At 46.6% G+C, this 15,669-nt stretch overlaps 1 protein-coding gene across 1 annotated transcript in view; it reads right to left on the bottom strand.

The window, feature by feature from the left end:
• Positions 1-7,202: 7,202 nt before the first annotated feature.
• Positions 7,203-15,669, bottom strand: part of bcl11ab (BCL11 transcription factor A b) — a 33,250-nt gene continuing 24,783 nt past the window's right edge. Inside the window, exon 3 of the mRNA XM_061093572.1 lies at positions 7,203-9,196. Within this exon, the coding sequence (XP_060949555.1) occupies positions 7,203-9,196 (1,994 nt within the window). The remainder of the gene's footprint in view (positions 9,197-15,669) is intronic.

The following is a 15,669-nucleotide window of genomic DNA, read 5'->3' as shown; positions in this document are numbered from 1 at the left end:
GCCCCTGTCCTTCATTTTCACTCCGGGGTCAAAGTTTTCACCTTATCTGGAAGCCATCAGCCGTACCAGTCCCACCTCTGTGACTCATTCAGCTGAGACTGTTGCATGTCGTTAAAAATCCTTCTTTCTGCGTCGGAGAAGTAGGAAAGAAACGAAAAGGAATCGCACACACACACACACACACACGGACATTTGAAGCAATACTTCACCGGCGAGGTAATCCAGGGCCCTGCCAAGATTTTCACTGCCAGTTACTGCACATATTGTCTAGCGGGCAGACTCTACGACTCAGATGTTGTGAGGGAAGGAGAAAAAGAAGGAGGAGGGGTGGTGGTGGGGGGGGTTCTGCTGTGATCCAGTTTACTATTTCGGCCGGGGCTTTCTTCTCGCTGTGTGGTCATGAGGGAGATCGGCGCAGCCAGCAGGCGCTGAGGACACTGGCTGGCCGCAGCCCGACGGAGGAGCCACATGGTCGGAGAAAGAAAGAGGAGACAGTTAGAAGAGGGAGAGAAGAGGGGAGGTATAAGAGGGGAGGCAGAGCTATAGGGTGAGGAATGCAGGGTGAGGTTATTCTGGTTTTCATTTTGATCTTCTCACATTCTCTCGCTCTCTGCCCCTGTCGCTTCTTCCCCCCTTCCCTTGTGGCGCTTCTTGAAAAACTTCCTGCCCGCTCTTGCACTTCAACTTCAGCCGCCCCGGCCCCCCGGACCAAACTTCAACTTAAGCCTGGTCCCTCCATCCATCCCTCTGTCCCCCTCTTTTCTCCCTCCCTCCCTCCCCCACCCCTCGCTCTCTCCTCAGACAGACACAGCTACCCTCCTGGACGTTTCCTTTCTGTCGGCCTGCCCCAACAAAGGTGCTCAGTCATGTGAAACCTAATCTCCAGCCCCCCAAAACCTGACCCTTGACCCCTTCAGTCTTCACACAGCCAGAGGGGGAGGGGAGCCGGGGCAGGAAAGGGAGGCTTTTGGGAAAAGGTCACATTCCCGAAGACACTTTTGTATACGCACGTGTGTGTGTGTGTGTGGTGTGTGTAGTGTGTGTGTGTGTGTGTGTGAGCGTGCATGAACCCAGTCCATTATGTGGTTTGTGTTCCAGCATCAGCATGTGTGTTTGATTCCATGTCTGCGTACAATTGTGCATGTATACTCCTGTGAGCTTAAGGGCCTTTTAAGTTCTCATGTGCATGCATGTGTGTCTGTTGTACAGTGGGTGTCAGTGTGTGTGTGTTTGCATAGGCGCACTGTATGTGTGTATGTGCATGTTTGTGAGGAAGCACTTTCAGCCCTGGAGCGCCGCTGCCCATAGACAAAACACAGACTTTGTTTTCTAGCTGGGCCAGACCTGTAAGTCTTGTCTGGGCAGAGCTCCTCTGCTTCCACCCTACACTGGCAATCCTCAGATCTTTGTGTGTCTGTATGTGTGTATGTGTGTTATTTGTGTGTGTGTGTGTGTGTGTGTGTGTGTGAGGCACTGGGTGTCAGCTGTCCTGGGTGATTAGTGCTTTTATATTGTTCCAAGGAGCCCGGACGAGGCCCCCTCTTCACTGCACCACAGCACAGCTGCAGTCGGCCTCTCCATCTCTGCTCTTCAGCCTTCCCCTACTTACTGACACTCGTGAGACAGACGCAGACCCAAGAAAAAGTGAGCCCCGAAACAGAGACGAGAGCTGCTGGAAGAGGAATGGACAAAGAGAAGGAGCAGGACAGAATGTGTATAATATAGCAGACGGGGGGAAAAAAGGAGGGAGAGGATATGGAGGGATAAAGAGAGATGATCCACTGGCAGTTGACGCATGGAGGAGACAGTAGCGACATAGAGGAGGAGGGCAGCGGAACAGAGGGAGAGCAGCGGACAGGGAGAAGTGGCATATTAGGAGGATTAGAGAGTCAATTCAACGAGCCCACTCTCTCATGGACAGGATTTCCCCAGCTATGCCTGGGAGGCCTCCCTCGCTTTTAACACACAGGCAAGTCAGGACAGAGAGGAAGGTGAAGTATAGGGGAGGAACGGAAAAGAGAAAAAGAGAAAAAGAGAGGTGGTTGGGGTGGTTGGTGAGTGGGGGGGGGGGCTGGGGGGGGTTCTTTATCTCTTCATGAGTATTTGTGAACTCGTTTTTTCGATTTGCATAATGAACTAATAAATCCTCGCCCTTCAGCTGAGAGTCGGCCTATCCCCCGAAGATTCGGCAGAAATTAGAGTAATGTTTCGTTTTTTTCTCCAACATCTTGTTTTGTAAATTAAAAAACAAATCTGCAGGAGAATGGGACGACTGGCTTTATTTCCCCCGCACGGCGAACACAACAAAAACCCTCTCCTTTCAATCAAAGAGCTACGACTGTTACTTTTACAACTTAAGGACATATGTGTACACAAGGAGGAAGAGGAGGGGGAAGGGGACGGTCGGCAAGGACCAAAATCTGCTCTGGGAAAAGTATGTCTGCTATGCATGGGTTGTTTGGTGCCAGGATTTGTGGGCCAGAGCATTGTTGCTCTCTTGACATTGAACTTGGGAGAGACAGGGGGGGGGGGGGGTGGGAGTAACCACCCTGCTAAAACATTGGAAGTGCATATATGCACGGGAACACACACACACAGGCGAACAATTTCTCACTCCCAACGCCCACCCGCTCCACCCCCACTTCCTCGCAACTCTGCTTTATCTTAACTGTCAACACCTGGCCTAAGCAGGAACCTCTCTCTATCTGTGAACTTTAATCTGGCCCTGCTAGGCAAACAGCGCCAGGCTCGGACAAGGAGAGCGATTAGTCTGTCACGTTGCCCTCCAGTGCTTCAGCGGGGAGAGAAGGAAGCGGGGAAGGGAGAGGTCGGAGAGAGAGAGAGAGTAAGAGAGAAAGACACAAAGAGAGAGAGAGAGAGAGAGAGACGCTTGGAGGTGGGAAGATGTATGAAGTTAGATTAAGAAAAGAAAAGAGGAAAAAAAGACACATAAAAGCGAAGAGGAGGAAAAAGAGACAGAGAAAGAGCCAAGGCTGAGAGAGGGGTGAGGAGGAGTCAGAGGCTGGACGGAGAGAGAGCGAGGAGAGGGGGGGGGGTGAGAGGTTTGTCTGAGATATAACACAGACGCTTAGTTGACCTGACAAGGCCACAGACCAGAGATATGGAGGTGAACCTCCACCCCCATGACGGGTGACTCAAACTGAGACCAGGCAAACACACCTGGGCGCCATACATCTAAACAAATATGTGCTTTAGTACAAGTGTAGTATGTATTGAACTGTGACTGCCTGTATGTTCATGTGTGTGTGTGTGTGTGTGTGTGTGTGTGTGTGTGTGTGTGTGTGTGTGTGTGTGTGTGTGTGTGCTTGCGTGTATGTGTGTATGTGGTCCAGGCATAACTCATGTTGTGAGGAACTGAAGCACTTTAAAAAGTCACATCATGGGGACTTGTCTTCCTTATTGGGGCAAAACGCATAAAGTAGATAAAGTAAATTCTAAGATGAATACATGTGTTAAGGTTGGGTTAAAGTTTGGGTTTGGTTTATATTGGGGTATGGGTTAGGCAAGTAGTAACTATGGTTATGGTTAGAGTAAGTCTCCAGGAAATGAATGTAAGTCAATGTAATGACTGCGTGTCCGGTGTGAGCATGTGTGTGTGTGTGTGTGTTTGTGTTTGTCCTGGTGGTTCTATACACTCTATATAGTCTAGTCAGATGACAATAAAAAAGAAAAGCACCAAATTCAGATAATGTATGTAATACTTTTTATTTTTTTCAAGACAAAATGGCTGAGTGAAGAGAATAATGCAGACAACAGCTGAAAATAGAGTGGCATCTCCGTAACTGAAAAACAACAACAAAATCTGTAAGTCGAGCAACAACTCATAAATGTTGGTCAATGACCTTTGGTCATCAAACAGAGTAATTAAGCCATCACAATTCATCAGGAGGGAGGAAAAATGAACTGATTTGTTTTGCAGTGACTCTGTTCTGAACAGAGCGTGTGTATGCGTGTGTGTGTATAGTCATAATAAATAATGTCGACCAATGCCACAGGTCGACTTCAAGTTCAGTTCAGAACAAATAGCTTGAGAGTAAATACAGAACACAGGATGAAATCAGGCTGAAAACTTAAATGTACCTCAAAACCATCAGCAATGATAACATGTACCAAACGTTATTCTTTCTATGATTTCAGTTATATTTAGAATATGCCTTGCATATGACATGTACCATATTTAAATTATAAAGCACCATGGTTCATTTGGCAATGATGAAACACAATTCAAAATAATTAAAAAAAAGAACTGTAGCAAAAAAAAAAAAAGAACGCTTTTCAGATTGATGTTGGATTGATTGCATATGACAAAAGGTCTTTTTCAAAAATGGCTGGAATGTTATCAGGTGGTACATGTTCAAGGACAGTAAAAAGTTGGCTACCGAGAAAACCCAACAATAGCTTGTATTACTGCATATAAAATGGCAGGAGAGAAAAATATATAAAACAAACTAAAAAGATATGTACAACCACCTGTTTTTACCTCATTGTGGTCACTCCAGCGGGACTGCCTGAAAAGGCCATCATATGACCTCTCACCCTCGGGGGACACCACAACATTTCAATTTTCAAAAACATACTTATTTTCAAGCATACAAATTATTCACACTATATTATCCTGCCAAATTAAGAAAATATACGGTGGCAGCTTGTTGGGATTTTTTTTCACTACAGAAAAAGGGGTACATTGAAACCTTTAAAGAGTACAGGCAAAACAGTTAAAAATACAGGCTCCAACATAAATACTATAAGTGCCTACACTAAGTGAACATTAATTTCAAATACCATTCTAAATACAGGAAAAAAGTAGACCATAAATGTGTTTTGAACATAGGAACTTACATGAGTGTGCATTTTCCTATGTGTTTTAAGTTCTCTCTATATATTTATATATCATAAATCTCTCCCCAATGCAAATTTTTGTTCAACCTGAAGACTTGTGTATAGTAAAGGCAAAAAAGATGAGAAACATGTTCATCACAATTCATTACATAGTGATCAAGTGCCGGATGTCAGCAAGACAGAAAAAGAGAAACAACGATGAAAAAAAATTGAAACAAAATTGAAATAAGATTCTCCCCTAAAGATATTGAAGTGTTACTTAAAAACAATCAACAGCACGGTTTACTTATCTTTTTTAAATCAAATCTGTAGAATTTGTTATCTTTCTGTAATGAGCAGTACATTTCTATAGTTGGTATGAAGCAGGATATTTCTATGGCGGTTCCTGCATTGATACCCCAGAGAGCCAAACTAATTCAGTTCTCAGGAGGAGACATGGCTGAAGACAGTTTCTAGTTCAACCCTCTTCTTTTTTTTCTTTTTCATTTTTCTTTAATGCAGAGCAATGACACCACACTAATCTGTCAGCATAAGAGCAAGTTTTCCCTTGAGCGTCCGACTGTAAACTGGGAAAATTGAACAGTGCATGTATTTAGTCCCAGATCTGAAATCTGGTCCTTGTTTTATACTCAACAACTGTACCTTCGATTAGAGAGACAGATACAGAATCCAAGGCAGAGTGACAAGTGCTATATCAACAATGACAGGGGGATGGAGATTAAGATACGACTACCACGGTGAGGTCTAGAGCATGTCGACTCACTAGAACACAAAATGTGTACATTTTACTATGTGGGTAATTTGTGGAAAAAATACTGTTCGTTTTTTTTTGCAAAATCCAAATTCTTGACTTTTGATTTGAACGTTTCATTAAAGATCGTTTTTCCCAATGTGAGTAGTTTAAAAAAAGGTTTTCAGATTACTTAAGGGATTCTACAATCTAATGCAGTAGAGAGAATAAACACTAAGAGGACATACACATTTGAATTGTAGAGACACCTGGTCAAACTACCACCCACCCTCTACTCTGACCCTCCACCCACCCTTCACCCTCATACACCCAAACGAAATCCCCCCCAAACCGACCCCGTCCCGCCCTCACCCAAAAATCTGTCTGGCTTAGAGCAACTAAAACCCACCCTGTGGTCTTCAAGTGGCTGCTAGCTACACTGCCTGCCTGGCTGACACAGAAGGAAACATAATTCTGTGCTACTCACAAAGAAAACTGCAAACTTTTAATTTTTTCAAAGAAAAAAAAACACTGGGATATTAAGAGCTTTACGTTGGTAAAAACAACTCCCTCTCAGTATGGTACACATGTACCAGGAAATAAAAACACCTAAAACCAAAACTCTACACACCAAACTCCTACTCCTTTTTAGCATGTAACATGCCAGTAAACAGAATCATAATCTGGAGAATAACAATATACATGAGTCAGGCAGATAAATGATTTACCAGAGATACACATCTTTTTTTTTCGTTTTTTTTTTGTTTGTTTTCTGTTTCAGCTGGTTCCTTATGCTCTGCTAAGTCACAAAACGACAGGGTCGTACAGGTGCTTGATGCAAGTACCTGCTTATTCCATATGTGCACAAAAATGTCCTGTAATCTTCGATAGCTGAAACTCCGAGCTTATAGCAAAAAGGAGGATTAACTAATGCGGGTAAAATATCCAAGGCACTCATTGTTGTCATTTCACACCATATTGTTAATTTCATTGCTGTTTGTAAAAGAAATATTTAATAGCGCTAGTGCCTAGCATTTCATAGGCAGCCCAATTTTTTATATATATATCTCTTATCTCAATCTTGCATGGAAAGTCTTTCACAAAGATCCGTTTTAAGTGTGACCCTGCTTGTCTTGATGTTTTGATAATATGACACTGTCCACTATGTTCGAACACAAAACTGTACATGATATGTAAAACAGTATGTACTGTGTGCAGCATGGGTTCTCATAACTAATGTTTTTTTTTTATGTTGAAGAAATCAAAAGTATCAACAGCAACACATGTACAACCAAACCCACCAGCCGAGGACAATTTTCTCTCTAAGTAGCCAAAACACACCGAGCATGCTGTCCAGTTACAAAAAAATACAAAACGTGTAAATTATTGCACAATAGAAAGGCTCAAAAAGTTTTGCGTTTGATGCAATAGTATTGCCCCAATGATGGATCATGCATTCAGCTCTTTCCAGTCGGGGATTATAACAGGGCTGTACTGTGTACTGGTGTCTAACCCTGTTGTCCTTTCCCCTCACTTATCGGCTAGTTAGCCAGGGTCGCTTTTTAGCCAGAGGAGCTGAGAGAGAGAGAGCTGCGAGCATGCTGCTCTTTGCCTACTCAGTCTTAATATCATTAGAGAGAGGGCGGTCATTGTGCCACTTCTTCATGTGTTTCTCCAGAGTGCTGTATACACTGAAAGGCATGTGGCAGATTTCACATTTGTACACGTCCTTGCCCATCTGTCCGTGGGTCTTCATGTGGCGGGTGAGCTTTGAGCTCTGGGCGCACGCATAGCTGCACAGGTCACACTTGTAGGGCCGCTCTCCGGTGTGACTGCGTCGGTGCACTGTCAAGTTGCTGCAGTTCTTGAACACCTTGCCACAATATTCACAAGTGTCACTGCGCCGGCCGTCCTTGGAGCTCGGCCTGCCGTTCCCGCTGCCGCCGTGGGGCGTGCTGGCGCCACTGCCGGTGCCGCTGCGTCCCGAGGGGGCCCGCTCCCCATCCAGCTCGCCGGGTGGAGTGGAGAAGCGCAGGCTGCCGTTCTCTGACGAGTGCTCCGATGAGGAGGCGAAGGGCGATTGTCTGGAGTCCCCACCTGTGAAGTTAATGAAGGGGTCCTTGAGTTGTCGTGAGGCAGCGTAGCCAGCTAGCCACTGGGAGTAGACATTCTCTGTGTTAGGGATAGTGGGTGTGGGGGGGTCAAGGTCCTTCTCCACCTTAATGCGCTTGGACAGGGGACTGAGGGAGCCAGGGCTGACCCTTCCTCCCAGCAGCTTCCGGGACAAGCTGTCAGTGGATAGAGGTACCAGGCCATTGATGGCAGTGGTGGTTCCATCATCTGCCCGGTCTGACTCCATGGCTGAATCCTCCTCACCGGGCTCCCGGGGCAGGCTCCGGCGGCGTGGATGCAGGGCCTCACTGTTCTGGTGGTGGCGGGCCCCTTCTAGCCGCAGGCTGAACCGATAGTCATTCTTTCCCTCATCTTCTTCCACTCCAGGCTTACTTTCAATTTCCTCCTCCTCCTCCTCTTCTTCTTCTTCTTCCTCTTCCTCCTCCTCCTCTTCCTCCTCTTCCTCCTCTTCCTCCTCCTCTTCTTCCTCCTCCTCCTCTTCCCCATTTTCAGGCATCAGGCCATTGTTCTCACTCTTGAACTTGGCCACCACTGACTTGAGGGCATCCGTGGCACTGCCCATCAGCTCACTGGTTCCTGCTTCAGGAGAGCTGGCCGTCGAGAGGCCATCATCTGACTTGGAACTAAGCACGGACGACTTGCTCTGACAGTGTGTCTTCATGTGTCGTTTCAGTTTGCTGGCCTGGGTGCAGGCATGGTTACAGAGGTGACACTTGAATGGCTTTTCCCCTGTGTGGCTACGCCGGTGAACGATTAAGTTGCTCTGGAACTTGAAGGTCTTCCCGCAAAACTCGCAAGACTTTGCCTTGAGAGGTGTGCCCGGCTGCACTGCATTGGATACGGCATTCGGGGTGGAACGTGCACCAGAAGGTGACTGAGCGGTGGAGAGGGGAGGTGTCGCTGAAAACGGAGGCTTTGAACCCGGCTGGAATGGCTGCAGCAGCCGTTGCATAGCGTTGGGCCTGTTAGGAGAGAGAGGTGGGGAGGCCCCAGTGGCGTTCCCGGCCAGCTCGCGCAGACGCCTCGAGAAGTCCATGCTGGGAGGGGGCTCTAATGGCACTGAGTTGAGCCTCATCACCCTGTCAAAGGCGCTGGGATGGTGGGTTGCCAGGGCCAAGTCATCAGGACTGAGGCGGTGGCGAGGTGGCGGGCTGAACAGTGGTGGGGTACGGGGGTAGCGACCCTCACGAGGTGTGGATGCTGATTCCCGGCCAGACCCAGAGCCCGGCATCCGCAGGAGGCTGTAAGGACTACCATCAGCTAAGTGGACAGCATGGAGGGGGGGCTGTGAGGAGGCACAGTCACCACCCATCCCAGGAGCTGTCGCCACACGGGGGGTGAAGGGGCTGCCTGGCTCGCTCTCCAGATAGATGCGGAAACCGTGGGTGTTCTGGGCGTGCTGGAGCAGGAACCAGGCACTGGTGAAGGGGTGCTTGCACGTGGTGCAGATGTAACTGCTGGGCTCATCTTTATCTAAAACAACAAGAGACACACAAAGAGAAAAATTATTTAATCAACCAGGTAAAATGATAAAGGGACATACGCAACAACTTACTAATATAACTGATATTACACCATCATTATAGAATAATTTATTGACAATAAATACAATTTCTGAACTGCTCACTAAAATTAAATTTTTTCTTATAACATCATATTGTGATCCTGATCACAGCAATAGTAATTTCTAGAGGGAAAAAACAGTGATTAGAAAGAAGCTTTGAAAGGTTTTAAAAAATCTTATAGAAAGAAAATAATTTTAACTCAAATAAATAACCCGCCCCTTTTGCTGCTGTGATTTAGTGTGACTGAATGTCAACACTGTGTTTTGCATTTTTTGAATTATTACAAAATTAATCCAAGCTGGAACATATCTTAAAGATTAAATACGCATTTAACAATTTTATCAAACCCATATTACTCCCAGGGAGTGTGTGCTTTACAAAAGAATATATAAAACAATAATGGGAGATATCTCAGGCAGCAAATACACAATTCACACAGTTGAAGAGACATAGGAATATTTCAAACAATAATTGACTTTCAATAGCACTTGCACGCTGACCTGAGTTTTGCCTGACAATGCACGCCTAATCTCATTAAACACACTCATCTCCCCTCCAATGCCTTGTTTACAGAATTAGCAAGGCTAAAGTGGGACATGTATCTGATGCTGCATATTAACGCCGAATACAAATAAGAGGTCACATGCTAATAAATTGTACCAGCGTTTATCACAAAAAACACACATCCACAGCTGGAAGAACCAAAGGGGAAAAATTATGTATGTGTGTTTGTGTGTGGGTGGGAAAGCTTCTATGAAAATGCATTTCATGCATTACTTTTCTATTTCTGATATTTCATGCTTTATGGATTTATTTAAATCCTCTCAGGTGAAGAGAAAAGGAGAAGAAGGGGAAAGCAGAAGTGAGAGATATGCAAAATAAGAAGCATCCGCCACTTGCAAATGTGCTCCCTCTTTCATCTTTTGGCTGTCTTATCCTTTCTTCTCTTTTTTCCTTTTTCACTGGAGGGCATTTTTCTGAAGTCATTTGCAGACACTGAACCCATAACCACGGCCACACTGTGCAGGAGAGGGAGAACGAGGGAGCGGGAGGAAGGAAGACGGGCCGAGGGTATGCCATTGCGACTATGAGCGATTCCTAAGATGGTGGATGGACAGTCTTGCATGTTTTAAGCCTGCTGTGGCTGAGAGACAAAGGGGAGAAGAAGAGGCAGAGACAAAAGACGGCTGCACGGAGAAAAGCATGATGTTGTGGATGAGAAATAGAGGGAACAGATAAGTGTTCAGTGCTTCCTTCTATCTCGTGTCCACGGCCACCGTGGCCCCCTCTGAACAATCTCACTTAAAGACCAGAACACGGCATAAAATGTGCACCCAATCAGACCTACACGCAAACCTTTTCCTCTTGACTGAAAAGAGTTGGAAGGGGGTATACTGGTAAATTATGGATCATTACAATCTGCTAAAATTACAGTTAATTGCTGCCACCTGCAAGGGGCTCTGACCCACTATGGAATTTTCCATCATAAAAAAGCCATTTGCCCATACACGTTTTCGCTCCCTCTCTCATAAGCACAAATAAAATGTGCCCATTACATTGGTTTGGCTATATGCATGTTTCCTGATTATGTGAGTTTTTATGGCTTTAAATAGAAAGCACCATATCGCTTGTAAAACTGTTGTAATAACCTGGCTTCTCCGGCTCTTTTCTCTTTGATTTGCAGCCTATACACACTTCCCCCCCATGATGTGTGAGTGGACCGTGTATATGCATGAGGAGGAAAAATGAATTTTCTGCTGTTTGTGAAGGACGAGATAGGGAGTGCAGGACGGGGGTGGGTGGGGGTTGGAGGGTGAGCTCGAATGTCGTCTTCTCCTCCTAAGACGTCCGTCAGAGGAAAGAAAGCAGCGAGGGAGTGAAGTAAGGAGATATAGGGGGGAAAAGGAAGGGAGTGAAGGAGGGAAAGAAGTGTGGCGTGAAGGGGACATCCCTAATGACAACCCACCCTGTTTCTGAAGGACACGAGAGCCACAACACAGCTTTTAAAGGCACTAGTCAATGCACATTCTTATGTATCAAAAATAGCGTGTCTCGTGCTATGCAATCACCAGCCCATCCACGGGCATCTGACAGTGCACAAGCCACAAGCAGCGACGATAATTGTTATTCCTGTGCTGGCATGTGGACAGATTGATGGGCATCAAAAAGCCAGACAACACATGCTCAGATTCACAACAATGACAGAGAAGATACCTAAATAAGTCCACTATTGTTCTTAATAGCTGTCCTCAACGGGATGGAAGGACATCCATTCAGACGGAGAAACAACATTCTGACAAGGCGTATGATGGCTTTGAATATTTCTTTGCCCGTATATAAGAGCAGAGAACTGAGCGAAAGGGAGGACGGATGATCTTATAAATAAGTCTGTCCTCTAATGGAATAAAAGAGGACTCCCTCTCGCTCTCTCCGTCTGTTTCTCTCCTTCCAGTAACTGTAAGTCTGTGGCGAGTTAGGGCCGGAGAGCAGGAGAGCTGGAGCTAATGCTGGATCTCCAGGTCCCTTTGAAATAGGATCAGCATAGAGGAGAAATCACACTGACAACCCCTGAGCTGCCATTTCATGGCAGGGGCTGAAAGAGGGGACTTTGGGGGAAGAGAAGACGGAAAGCATGTATGAGAGAGAGAGAGAGAGAGGGAGAGAGAGAGAGAGAGAGAGAGAGAGAGAGAGAGAGAGAGAGAGAGAGAGAGAGAGAGAGAGAGAGAGAGAGAGGGATCAGGAGCAGAAAAGTAGGAGAACGATAATCAAAAAAAAGCCATAGAGGCAGAGAACAGAGGAGAGATGTAGAACAGTCAAAGGAAGAGAGGGGAGGGGGACGGGGGGGGGGCATTGCGGTGTCTAACGGACATAGTGAGCTGCTATCAGGGACAGAATATGATCCAGGGCTCGCGGAAAAATGAACAAGACCAACTGACGCAAGGGCAGAGGGGAAATCATGGCGCCTTCGATGGCAGATACAGTCGCCTGCGAGCTGCCGACACCATCTTCACGCCAGACAACAGCGTTGACCACACAAAGCAACACACACAAACAGACCGAGCAGACTGACGCTCCACAGACATTTCACTCATGGAGATTGCTCTATTGTTAGTGACCCCACCCCCAAAACCCAGTCTCACACGATCTGCCTCAATCTCCACCCTTACACACAAACACACACACACACACACACGCAGTGACCATGCCACCCCGTCTCGTCATTATCCTATTAGGCCAAACATAGCCACAAACACAAACAAACAAAACAACAGACGCCGAGACAACCACGACCATTATTGACGCATGAAGGGAAAAGTCTCCCAGCATCTGTCTCGTTCATCACTTCATCTCTGGATCAAGCCCACCAATTATCAGCCTGCTCCATCAAACTTTCTATACGTTAAGTTAAGTTAAGTTACCAGACTTGGCTTGACCTCCATTCTTCTATATTTTTTGTCCTTGACCAACCCTGATGGCGGACTCAGGCCATCCTGATGGGACCACGCAGCTCTCACTGATATTGGTCATTTAGCTAATGGAAGAATGAGCTAACAGGATTAGCTTGCAGGGCCTTCCAAACGGAGAAGGAGGAAGAGGAGGAGGAGGAGGAGGAGGAGGAGGAGGAGGAGGAGGAGGAGGAGGAAGCCACAGAGACAGTAGACGGGAGGGGACGCAGTGTGTCACGGCCATTTCCCAAAGTTATCAGCCGGCCAGGTACCGGGAGCACTCACACACACCTGAAAAGTGATTATGCTAATAGTAGGTCTTTGCCAATATTCATAAGTGTTTATAGGTGTTGGAGTGAGTGCCTCGGGAAGACGGATTGTTGTCAATACAGTGCCTCTTAAGAGTGCCTCAGCCATAACTGGCGTTAATGTGATTACCACTCTGTTTATGTCATTAGGGTATTCACAGTCAGGGATTGGACAGGGGTGAAGGGTGAGGCGGAGGAAGGAGGTGGTGGGGGATGGCAGAGGCTCCCATTAGAGCTTTTCTTCACTGGCTGGCTTTGGCTTTCTAAATTCACCCTCTTGTATACATGACTTTCATCTGACTTAGCCAGCAAGGCTTTGTGGGAAACAACTTTGCTGTAATTATTCAACTCCTTTCATATTTTGGGTATTGCGAGGGGGGGTGTCTCATCCATGTTATCACCAGAAAGATGCTCTCGATCCCTGACGTCCTCCACCTCACTCCTCTGTCTCTCTCTGTGTTTCTCTTTCGCCGCCGCACACACTAACACACACACACACAACTAGGTTCATACACTCGCTTCTTTGTCCGGGGTGCACCGAGCCACTGGCCAGAGACAAAAGGCTTGTTTGACCAACACTTGTTCCTGAGACAAAGTAGGATACAGGAAATACAATTTGACAAGCCAAAAGCCAGCCAGGGAATATAACCAGGGCCTGTGACACTGGCCGAGAAGCTCACCACTGAACTCATCACACATGGTAGGACAGGGAAAAAAAGTAGAGGGTGTAGTATTGGTAGTGAGAAAAAGAGAAAATGGAAAGCTAAAGATAGGAAACGAGAGAAGTAAGTGGGTTCGAAGAAAACCTATAGCTGGTATTAGCAAGCAAAGGGTGGGGGGGGTCCCTCCGGATAAAGATGCATGGTTGTCCTTGAGGGTCTGTGCCCAGTATAAAGTAAACTGCTGGCTGTGGCTTTGTCTCCAGTCCGACTTTCACACTTCTTACCTTTCCTATCCCCCTCTCCTTCTCCTGAAAGTTGATAAGAGCAACAGTGGAATTGAGGCGTCTCTGAGACGCTAAGAAACCATTATGGACAGATGGCTGCCACACAGAGGGCAATGAATGCATGCACCGCACAATAGACAAATGCGTGTGTGTGTGTGTGTGTGCGTGTGTGCCTGCTTGGGAAGTCGGTGTGTTTTTCATACACGTGTTGTAATGTGATGGTTTCTTCAATGGGCATGCATGTTCATTTGCAGGTGTGTGTGAGCATGTGAGAGTGTGATATATATTTGAATGTAATACACTTGCCAAAATAATTTTTAAATTAGAATTGCTCTACGTTGTCCTATTCCCGGCGTAACCTTACTCCCTTTGATCTTTTCTCGGTTGAACTGTATTTGAACTGACCGTCCGTCCGCCCACCCATCCTTCCGTCCATCTCTCTATTCCTCCACCTATCCATCCGTTCATCCATCCCCACCAAGCCCAGCTGGACAGCTTGGTGCCTGGGTGCGGCTGGGTCCGGCAGAGCTCATAACAGGCCGGGCCAGGCGCGTCTCTGCTGCAGATCATTATTTGCTCTCTGCTTTACCAGCGACGATGGGAGGCCGCACTCACTTGTTTCTCATCCGAGCTCTAATGGTACGGTGAAAGGACCTCTGGGCTTCTAAGCTTAACCAGTCTAATTAAATGGACCATCGCTTATGTAAGCATCCGCAGAGATTATTTATTGAGTTGGGATCCGCTTCGCAGGATCAAACCGCCGTCAACAAAAGCCAACGCTCAGTGGAGTAGGTATTAAATAAAGGAGTGGAATCAAAGCTGCAAACTGCCAAGTGTCAGTTTAAGCACACATATCCAGGTACATAAGAAGACTTAATCAAGCAGGAGTATTTTTGGACTCGGGCAATATCCCAGATGGGCAAGGAGTCTCTGAGCACTTCAGAGGGGAAAAGTGAAAACTGTTCTGTCAAAGAAAAGATACATCTCAATAAACTGCAGCTTAGGGGGGGGAGGAGAGAGGAGTAAAATAGGCTAATGAGGAATATATCAGAAAATAGTAAAAAATTCAGTACAATGGAACAGAATGTGGGCTATTTTGACTTCACTAGACGGCATTCAGATGAGAGCATGTGCTGTCTTTCCTTACACGCATCATCCCTGTTTGAAGTGCACAGACAAGATAGCCTGCGTGAGACATGAGGCCAGCAGCCCGAGCTTCACTATCTCTGCATAGCTCAGCTTATGACAGGCTGGCGTCCCTGCAGAAAGGATGGAGGGGGACCGGGGAGGTCGAATAGCTGCACATTTCTGCATAAATCTCCAGATAGATAGCATCGGGAGGAGAGAAACAGGGGAGAGGGGCAGGCAAGCAGCGAGGGATGATAAGGCCCCCGGGGCAGGGCATTCGACACTGTCAAAACTGTTTCGTCTCCGGCTATTGGACGAGTGGAGCGCGTTATGAGCCTGCATACCATTTGCCAGGACGCGATTCGGCTTCACCGGAGCATACAGGGCTCTGTATCTGACCTCCACACCCCCCCTCCCCTCCTCCTCAGTCTTCATAGACATGCAGGGAGATGGACAGAGCAGCACAAACACTGCACGGGAAAGACTGCAGTGAATTGAAGTGGACACACTGCAGTCACATTACGACCCCACATGGAAAAACAGCTGATTATCA

This window comes from Limanda limanda, chromosome 2 (genome assembly GCF_963576545.1).
Source record: "Limanda limanda chromosome 2, fLimLim1.1, whole genome shotgun sequence".
Classification (NCBI taxonomy): Eukaryota; Metazoa; Chordata; class Actinopteri; order Pleuronectiformes; family Pleuronectidae; genus Limanda; species Limanda limanda.
Note: the sequence above shows the minus strand (reverse complement) of the source record. Positions and strands in the feature narration are given on the sequence as shown.